Source organism: Solanum tuberosum, unplaced genomic scaffold (genome assembly GCF_000226075.1).
Source record: "Solanum tuberosum cultivar DM 1-3 516 R44 unplaced genomic scaffold, SolTub_3.0 scf00101, whole genome shotgun sequence".
NCBI lineage: Eukaryota > Viridiplantae > Streptophyta > Magnoliopsida > Solanales > Solanaceae > Solanum > Solanum tuberosum.
The window spans coordinates 1,369,678-1,380,238 of record NW_006239029.1 but is presented as its reverse complement, the minus strand read 5'-3'; the positions used below and the strand labels follow the sequence as shown (position 1 = coordinate 1,380,238).

The 10,561-nt window shown below is 34.9% G+C and overlaps 2 protein-coding genes across 2 annotated transcripts; one reads left to right on the top strand and one right to left on the bottom strand.

Moving 5' to 3' along the window:
- Positions 1-657: 657 nt before the first annotated feature.
- On the bottom strand, positions 658-3,513 carry LOC102595880 (uncharacterized). The gene is made up of 3 exons (XM_006349032.2): positions 3,366-3,513; positions 994-1,150; positions 658-909 (listed from the first exon to the last, which is right to left on the bottom strand). Exons 2-3 carry the CDS (start codon positions 1,147-1,149, stop codon positions 862-864), a joined length of 204 nt encoding a protein of 67 aa, XP_006349094.1. The 5' UTR covers position 1,150; positions 3,366-3,513; the 3' UTR covers positions 658-861.
- A 1,147-nt stretch (positions 3,514-4,660) lies between these two features.
- Positions 4,661-9,399, top strand: LOC102595543 (protein BUD31 homolog 1-like). Its single transcript, XM_006349031.2, has 4 exons — positions 4,661-4,770; positions 7,901-8,001; positions 8,102-8,289; positions 9,098-9,399. The coding sequence occupies exons 2-4, from the start codon at positions 7,908-7,910 to the stop codon at positions 9,251-9,253; spliced, it is 438 nt and encodes a 145-aa protein (XP_006349093.1). The 5' UTR covers positions 4,661-4,770; positions 7,901-7,907; the 3' UTR covers positions 9,254-9,399.
- Positions 9,400-10,561: the final 1,162 nt, after the last annotated feature.

Sequence of the window (10,561 nt, the reverse complement as noted above, 5' to 3'; positions counted from 1 at the left end):
ATAAAATGAATTGTATATTACATCAAGTAGTTGGAAAATAATTTAGAATTATAGAAAATGTTAAGGGCAAAAAAGGAAATGATAGTTTTTATATGCTTAAGTGGACAAGTAAAAATGAGAATTGATAGTTTTAATAAAGTCAACAAATAAAAGTGAATTATTGTTTGATCAATAATTGACTAATTAAATACTTAGAAATATTTTGAAGTACATGTTTGTTTACCGAGGTTGGTTATGGTGGATATGAGAAAAGGTAGAAGTAGGCCAAACAAATACATGGGAGCGGTGATTAGATAGGAGATGACATACATGCAACTTGCTGAGGACATGACCTTAAATTGAGTATCGTCCAATTTCTAATATCAATATTGCTATCATTACTATTCTACTATCTTATTATCTAGTATTGTTATTACATATTTCCTTTATTTTTATTATTGTATTATTTGTTGTCGTTATTGTTCTCTTTCTCCTTTATTTTAACATGTCACCTTTACTACTGTATTTCCTTCCTGTACTTATTTTCTTGTATGCTTATCTTGAGTCGACAATCTATCGAAAACAGTAGACCCTCAAACAAGTTTTGACAAAGAGGGGGAACATAGTTCCACTCTGTTTTCATTGTTAAACAGTAACATTTCATCAAAAATTAGAGCAAAGTCTCAAATTGTGGCAGTTAATAGATGGAAAAAAAACTGATTATTAGCTTTAGAACATCAAACTTTTCAATGTGCAGGCTGCATTGTCTGCTGCATCTAACCAATTATTAGCTTCAGAACATCAAAAATTTCAATGTGAATAACTCAAAAAATCTCTTTTGTGCTCGAGTTTCCTAGGAATGATCGCGCAGAAGTCAGCATTTTATTGCTTCTTGCCAATGCCATGAGACATATTGTAGATCCCCCTGGCCTGAAACATCATCCAAGAACGGATTATAGTTGATTCTAGGAAACAAAGAACTGACTCGGACGATTTAATATGATAGAAACTTACAATCATGAAGGTAGCTGTAGTTGCCAAAGCAAGTGGAATGGCAACTGAGGTAATCTTGTCTACGGGACCTTTCAGGTGTGTATACTTGTGAACACTCTGGAAATACTTTTGTTTCGCAGCAAGCTTTTCTCGGGGATAGAAGGGTGTTTCTGACATCCTGCATAATTCATTAACTCGTCAACGCAGAATCTCACTATGATGGTAAATAAGCATAGAAGATGTTCTTTAGCATGCATCCTTTTCGCTTTGTTAGAAGTGTAATCTGTGTGATTTCCTTGTCTTATTTACCAATTCAGAGACATACGTTGATCTTTCATCACTTTTGTGGCACACAAGGAGAGAGGGAAATAAAGAAGTGAAAAGCAAGTGTTCCTCTAATGCAAGAAAGATGTCAATCGAACACAAATCCAGAAAGAAGATGGCAAAGACTCAAGACTAATTAATGCAAGCAAGATGTCAATCAAGCACATATTTGGAAAGAAGATGGCCAAGACTCAAGACTACGACCAATCAATCAGAAAGTAGAAAATGAACCATATGCCTATTGTTAGAAGGTACTAGTAAAAGACCTTCCATATTAATAATGCTAATCGGGATGGTCCGGATGGATATTACCAAAAAATAAATAAAAATTCAACAGTATACTGAGAAACAATGATAGTCTGACTCTTCTTCCCCCACCCCCACCCGCTTTTCCTTTTATGGTTAAAAAGTTGTCGTATTAAGAAATGTCATGAAGGTAATGCTTGTCCAGTACAACACGTTCAGAGATTAAAAAGACCATTCAAAAGAAAGAAGAGAAACAAACATAGATAGAATAAGCTAACCATAACTTCACACAAAGATAGACCGATTTGGGTGCAATTTGCACACAAGTTTAGGCTCTATAGACTATTGTAAGCTCCATCTTTGCATCAAATACGTTCAAGTATCAATAGATCAAGCAAGAAAAATTACAACATTAAAAAATGGATACATCCTACATCTTGAAACATGTCTCACAAATATCCAGTATACCGACATTATTACCAAGCTTGCTGATAATATTTAGGCCAACAATTAGAGTGCCTTATAATATTTTACATGCTGATAACTGCCGAAAGATAATGTTAAGCAGCATTTATTTTTCTTGATAAAGAAAAAGGGGAAATGTAGAAGGAGAATGTAAAAGGAAACGGCTTTTATCAAGACACTCAGATGATTTCAGATCTGTGTTCACCAGCATTTCTCGTAGCACATGGTTTCAATATAACAGGCATTAGAACTGTAAGCATTTCGAGCACACTACGTGTCCAATTCTTATAAAAAACCCTACAGGTCCAATTATCATCTCTAACAAATGTAAGATCCTCAGGAGCTCCAACAGCCACACATACATCATAGACATACTTCATATAAATGAAGCTTGACGTCTTCCACTACCATGTCCAAAATATCTAATCCTTGAGCCAATTTAGCTCCATTAACATGTGCTTTTAGGCATCAAGTGGCAGTGCAAATCACTTGCTAGTTGCTAACAGAAAAAGAAATACAATTTCCCTTCATTGGCATTGATAATCAGATAGGAATTCTCTTGTTGGAGTGACTTAGCTAGCCAACGAGATATTCCACTGTCAAAGCCCCAACCCCCACACACAAAAAAAAGAACTTTCTATGAAGGAACCTTTTTTCCATTGTCATTGTTAACGAAGAACTAAGACATCCCTGAATATCAAACACCAACATTATAGCACCCAAGGGTAACACCTAGTGTTCAATGAATTGGGTTGGCAAACATTAAGTCTCAAGCGATTTCTTCCTATCTGTTCAAGCCTTGATTGACAGAATCACCTACCTCTACTTGTGCAAGGTATCCGGGGGAGGAACTAGAGGGTATTCACCCAAACCCCCCTCGTCAAAAAGTTACTTTGTATATACATGATAGATTTTCTATATTCACGTACATATATAAATTGTGAATCCCCTAAAATAAAATACAAAAGGCTAGCTCAACGATCTAAGTTATTCAAAATGCACCCCAACGTCAAGGACTGCATTATTTTTTACATTTTTATTTTTCAAACCCATGATTGAAAATCATGAATCTGCCACTATAGGTAGCAGCTATAGTAGGTAGTGGCTACCCCTGAAATTAATTGAGATACGCACAAACTGGACAGAATCATGGTAAACATCAAATCCAAAACGAAATCAAAAACCACAAGATCCCATCTATCATATCAATCAAAAAACCCATCAACCAAAACAAGCCACACAAACAAAATGAAGAAAACAAGATCTAATCAATCAATCAATCAATCAACAAAGAATTGAATCAAAGAACAATAAAGGGTCAATGAAAAAATCAAATTCAAATAGAGAAATGAACTTACTTGGAAAGTTAGAGAGAAATTCGATGAAAAGCAACAAGTCAGAGAGAAAAATAGACGCAAAGGGAAATCAATTTGTTGAGTTGAGGCTTCAAGATTGTTACTTCCTATTTTACTGCCACTCAATTAGACATTGTGGGACTAAAATAATCTCGAAACTAACTAATATTTCTATTTAAAAAATATAAAATAGAATAATTTTTGAGTTAAATTATATTTATTATTAGGTATAATATAAAATAATCTCACATGATATTTGAAGTAGATATTCATTATTTACAATAAAACTTGTTGGGAAAATTATGCAAAATAACATAGCTACAGTTTAAAAAAATTGTAATTTGTGGTTCAGTTTTCTCAATTTTTGTTATTTGCTTGATTTGTATAATTTGAACCATAATTTTGTATATGCTTACCATAGCTATTTATCTACGATTTATAAGTAAATCATAATAAATTACCATGTTTGTATATTGGCAAACGAAATATACAAACGGAATTTTGAAAATTTCCTTAATGTATAAATACAGAATTTGTATATACTTACCCTATTTGTATATTCACAAGTGAAATATACAAACTGCAATCTCTATAACAAACGAAACTATAGCTATGGAGCACAATTATCAAAACTATAACTATATAGTCTTATTATGTTTTCTATTTATGAAATTTTCTCAAACTTGTTTAATTTGTGTTTGTATTGTGTAAGGCCCATTCGGAGAAAGGGTCTTGTCAAAAATTTGGTGCGAGGGACCATGAGGGGAAACACTCTATCAATTTCTTATTTCATATTCAGGACTCCAAATCGACATCTCTAATTAAGAAAGAAAGCAGTCTTATTCATTACATCACATTCTTTGATGGTGAAAGTAAACGTTAAAAATGTTGGTGTTTACAACTTTCTATAAACAAACTCATGAGTTTTTAGATTAACGTTTGGAAATTGGATTAGTTTGATCAATTGAGAATGAGAATTAATTTCAGCTTGTCACTATTAATAAGTAATTAATTAACGGTTTTAACAAATATCGAAAACAACTTCATTAATTTATAAAGATTAGTGTAAGATTTGTGAATATTCCACTCTTTATTATTATTGAATTCATTATTTTTTTTCATTTCTCAAGTTTACACTTTACCCTGTAATTTTAAATTAGTTGGTAACCTTTTTTTTCTTTGGGGATCCCAAAAGGTAAAGAAAAAAGATCAGGTACTCAATTGTCTGTTATAATAAAAAATAGGGAGTATTCTACAATTATGACAAGTTAAGGGGATATATATGTAATTTGTTCCTATATTTTCTCTTTCGTCGCCGAACACAGAAAACGGAGAAGCATACTTCCCGCAGTTGTAGCAGTAGCTTGCCGGAAACGGCGATCGGAGATACTTCCGTTCATAACCGAAGGTAAGTAAACACCTTCTCTACTTTTGAACATCTTCTATGTGCACAAGAATGTTTCGGTTACTCGATTATGATTCTTTTTGTGGATTTTTGTGCAATGATAATTTCAATGATGATCCTTGTAATTATGCTTCATTGAACCGGTTATCTATAGGAAACAACCTCTCTAACTCGTAAACATAGTAGTAAGGTTTGCGTATATTTTGCCCTTCACAGTCTCTACTTGTGAGATTATATTGAATATGCTAGTTTATAATATCTCTTGTGGACGAGAGTCTATTGGAAACAACCTCTCTACCTCAAGGTCGGCGTACACTCTACCTTGTCGGACTCCACTGGGTATGTTGTTGTTGTTATAATTTTCGTGGTGATGTGGAACAAAACTTAATTGAACATGGATAGTGGTGGAACTAGGAATTTATACAATAGGATTCAAAAGTAGTAGCGATTATTGAACTCTTTTTTCACCTTAATAAAATTATCTTATGACTAGGGGATTCAACTATTTTAATAACAACAATAACATCATGCCAACCCAGTGTAATTGTAATTCCACAAGTGGGGTTTGGGGAGGATAATGTGTACGCAGACCTTATCCCTACCGTGTGAAGTAGATGGATGGCATGAAATCGAACTGATTCTCGGAAATAGACACATTCCTCCTCACCCTCATCTCCACCACCCTCTCTCAAACCTTCATAGTGTGGCTTAACAACTTGATACCCCTATGGTTGTTGCAATTCTGAAAAAATCCACTGTTTTTATAGAACTGAAAATTTTGTTTTTAGCTCTGTTTGCATAGTCTAGTTTTTACATGAAATGGTCAATGCTCATAGTAGGTATAGAAATATAGACAGACAGGAGATTATTGAGGAAACTGTGGAAGATTTAAAAGAGATATAAGAGTGATCTTTAGAATTCTATGAGAGACTATCGTAGGAAAATGGAGCATGCGGAGCCAGATTGATAGGATGATGATCGGATATCCTTAACACCAGAGTATAAATAATGTTACAAAATTCCTTGGAGAAAAAAAGAATCTATTTTTGGTAGAGAAAGTGAAGGCAGTTGTAATAAGCAATGTTCATGATAAGGCCCTTCGTCATTATTTCAGAGATGCCGGGGAATGTTGGAAATTTTTTGAAGGGAACATTAGGGGAAAGTTTAGTGCCGCCTTCATTGCTGTAATAACAAAGAACAGGGACAATTGAATTGAAAGATCTCAGTCGAATTAGCCTTTAGTTAAGAGGATATAATCCTTCCCTGCTTGTTAGCAGATGATAGCCAAAATGCCTGTTCTATTTCTATTGGTGATGGGGTCTCTCATCTTGGTGATAATAAGGACCGTGAAATATGAGTGGATAAAAGGTTTTGGGATTGGTAAGTAAATAGAAACATAGTGGAAGTATTTCCCTGCTTGTTAGCAGATGATGCACACACTTTGTGTGGTGCTAAAGCAGTGGTAGTCGAATATTTAAGATAATAATGTCCCCAGCTGCTGTTGCTATTGCTGGGTATCACATTAACTTGACCAAGAGTAGCATATTTTTGGTGATTGCTAGAAATTTAGTAGATGAGCTGGCAAGTACACATATAGGGGAATGGGGACTATAGTGGCCCGCCAGATTGGCCGGATGTTATCAAATGGTGTGGAACTAGAACCTTGAAAGAAGTAGTATCTTTCTTTTGGAGGAAGGGTGACATTGATAAATAGTGTATTAGATATTTCGGCTATTCAAATTCTTACCAAAGTTGGGAAACAACTGGACTGCTTGAGATGTAAAGGGATGCTGTGAAAGAAAGAAGGTATATTTGATCAAATGGTCCACGCTGACAGTTGACAAAAACAAAACTAGTGGAGGATTAGTAGTGAAGAACCTAAGGCTTCATAATACGAACCTTTTTTCCAAATGGCTGTGGTAGTTCTGCAGAAAAGGAAGAGCTATGGAAGGAGTTGGTAAAAGAAAAATATGATGGGGATAGACATTAGATACAAAGCTCGACATGCTTGTCATGGTGGCTGTATGCAATAGAGTAGGAACCTATGATGAGTTTTCAGAAGTAATCAACTGAAGCTGCATGTGGTAAAAGATACGATTTTGATAGGATTAGGATAACGCGCTGGATAACTGCAGATCGAGGAAGGTGTGAGGTTATCTTACCCCTTGACCGACTGCCTGAATGATGATACTGGAACTTATAGTATAGAAGAAATCTGGAGGATCGAAATATGGAAACTGTTAGCTGTCTGATTTTCAGACCGGACAGGATCCTACTCAAGAGTACCACATCCAATGCCAGCATGAAGGATGAAAATCTCTCAGTTAAGGCTTTTTATGAATGGTTTTAAGCAGAGTATGCTGGGATATTGGCCATTTGCCATGGAAAATGATTTGGAAAGCAAATGCTGCTGGCTAAAGTTTCTGTTTTGAATAAATTGCCTTACACGAGGAATGTCTAAGACATCAATTTCAAAAAAAAATGAGGAATGTCTAAGACAGGACAACTTGCCAAAAGTGAGGGATTAGTCTGTGCGATAGATGCTTTTTACTGCAGAGAGAGGCTGTCTCAATGGAATACCTATTGATGTGAATAAGATAAATCCTTACTTGGTTAAATGAAAAAAACAAATAGGGTTCGGGTGAAGTGTGGATGCGTTAAGCAGCTTGGGGATGGTTTTGGGACTATATGGATGAAGCGTGGATGTACTAAGCAGCTTTGGGTGGGGTGGGGTAGGGGGTAGAGATTTAAGAAGAGACAGAGAATGCTTTGGAATATGATTTCTTTGTCTATGTTTTGGGCAGTCCGGAATGGAAGGAAGCAGAGATGTTTCAGGATAAAACCTTATCCTTACTGGGAACTTTCAAATTCTTTAGTACTTTTGTAGTAATAGATGATTCTGTCAATATGGTGGAAGTCATAGACTCCCCTGCACTCTTACAGGGAATGATTCTTCACTCATTTCGTACTGACGTAGCACCTTCTTGGTGCTGCTTATTGACGATAAAGAAACTTAATTTACCTATAAAAAATGCTTTTTATGTTGTTGGTATATAAATTGTAGGGGTGTTGCTACTTTTCTCTTCATGTTGTCTTACAGATGAAGTAAGTCTCTTCATTTTTTTATTTGCAGCTGAAAAATGCCTAGAGTTAAGACAAACCGTATAAAATACCCTGAGGGTTGGGAGCTGATTGAGCCTACCTTAGCTGAACTGGATGCTAAAATGAGAGAAGGTAAGCAATTTGATGCTACGTGGAATTCAGCAATCTCATTGTCTATGTTTGTGATTGAAATTTCCAGACCATTAACTTCTGGTTTTTTGGGTTTTGGTAGCTGGCAATGACTCTAATGATGGTAAAAGAAAGTGTGAAGCACTCTGGCCCATATTCAAGGTTGCACATCAGAGGAGCAGATATGTATATGACCTTTACTATGGAAGGAATGAAATATCTAAAGAGCTGTACGAATTCTGTTTGGAACAAGGTTATGCAGATCGCAACCTGATTGCAAAGTGGAAAAAGGTAATTGAAGGCAACTTCCTTTAGAACTTATAAAATCTGTCTGTTCTAGTTAACCGCCCAGCCTCCTGCTCATCTAAAGTCAAAGTGAAAAAAGAAGTAAAAAGGATGAAAATTTGTGATAGCTACAATTCTCTCTTTACTTCTATGGGATGCGTACAAAACCCCTTCATCTTTTTAGTTCTTTTTGACAATTAGCCCATCACAAGAGAAAGGCTTATTTTATTTCAGAAACTTGAAGCTTACCAAGATTTAGCATTGTTTTGCCTCTGGATACGAAAGGCTTATTTTATTTCAGAAACTTGAAGCTTACCAAGATTTAGCATTGTTTTGCCTCTGGATACGAAAGGCTTATTTTATTTCAGAAACTTGAAGCTTACCAAGATTTAGCATTGTTTTGCCTCTGGATACGAAAGGCTTATTTTATTTCAGAAACTTGAAGCTTACCAAGATTTAGCATTGTTTTGCCTCTGGATACGAAAGGCTTATTTTATTTCAGAAACTTGAAGCTTACCAAGATTTAGCATTGTTTTGCCTCTGGATACATATTCATAGGCATTCCAGGAAAATGATTCTTCTTCTTTTTCTTGAAGAGTGAGACATAAGTTTTTAAAAATACCTGCACTCTTCTATTGAACTGCATTTTTGACCCTTTGCTTCTTATCACCCATCAGATATTTTCTCGCTGAGATGGTAAACAAACGTTTTCAGGCTTACAGCTTATTTACAGGCATTAAAAGCCATCTTACCGGCCTTTGTATTTGGTCACTCACATTTAACTCTTTCCTTTTTCCTGGGACTCAACTTGCAGCCTGGATACGAGCGTCTCTGCTGCTTGCACTGCATACAGCCCCGGGATCACAACTTTGCGACTACTTGTGCATGTCGTGTCCCCAAACACCTTAGGGAAGCTTCTGTAATAGAGTGTGTACATTGTGGATGTCAAGGTTGTGCAAGTGGTGACTAATTTGCTTTTCCAATAGCTGTATGTTATGAGATCAGCAGATGTTCTTTCTGGCTTTTCAAAGCATTAGAAACCTTTGTCTGTAATGACCAAAGATAGTGATGGATTATTCAGCCTTTAACCTTTTATCCTACTTGACTTTCAGACTATTTTTAAATTTTTTTATTTTTTTTTTGTTCTTCATCCGGTGTCTCGTACTCCCATTCAGACTCCGACTAATCCAAATTTGTGCTTCATAAATCGCTGTCTAACAGGATTTTTTGATACTCAATATTCAAACTCGAAATCTCTGACTAAGAATGAAAGGATTCTATCTATCCCACTACAACCCTTGCTGGTGCATGGTGCATGACTTAACGAGTTGATAATGGAATTAATTCATGACAAGTAAAAGTAAACCGATGTTCTTTTAGTTATACGATCAGTTTTACATGAGATCAATAAATAAAACACAAGTTTGTATGATTATTTTTATAATACGTAGTGATGGTGATATTAGCACTGCGAAAAACGAGCATCGTGACTATTGTACTGTGTGTCTGAACAGTTGTACCTTTGGTCTACCATGTTTATTGCTAAGATACTTAAAAGTTAAGTAGAAGTACACTATGTAGGATGTGTTTAGTGGGTGTTTTCCCAACTAATTAACTTTATTACCTTAATGATTATAAAAGAAAAATAACTCAAAGTGGAACATAACCTTTCTCACAGAAGTCAACTAAGTTAGATTAATCTCCATTTAGTCAAATATTTTCTCTTTTCTTATCTTAATCTCACCTATTTAAATTATATACCAAACTTGTGGAATAACACTGGGTATATTATTGTATACCGAACGTATAAATAACTTTTTCTACCATTAATACAATTTAATGCTTTTTTTACTTTATAAATATCATTTAGCTATGAAGAGTTTCATTTTGCTATAAGTCAACTCAAGGACTTACATGTTTTAAGCTAATAGTTTTCGCTCAAATCTTACGGTAAATTAAAAATATACATATTGTCTGTCAACATCAGACCTACAATATTAGTTACGAATTCAAACGATTTTGCGAAAATTCATTCAATAAATATCTAATTGCGAACTCGGTAATTGAAACGATTTATTCTATTCGATAGCAAATTCAAAACTCATAAACTTTAAATCTTTGACTCGTCTTTGTAAGTTTTACATAACATAATATCTCAAATGGCAAAATAACAGTTTTAAAGAGGGGGGGAAAACACTCAAGTTCTCCTAATTTGACCAGAATTTTTCAGAAAAATGGTTCACTTTTTTGGTTAATCTTCAACCTCATCATTTCTCAC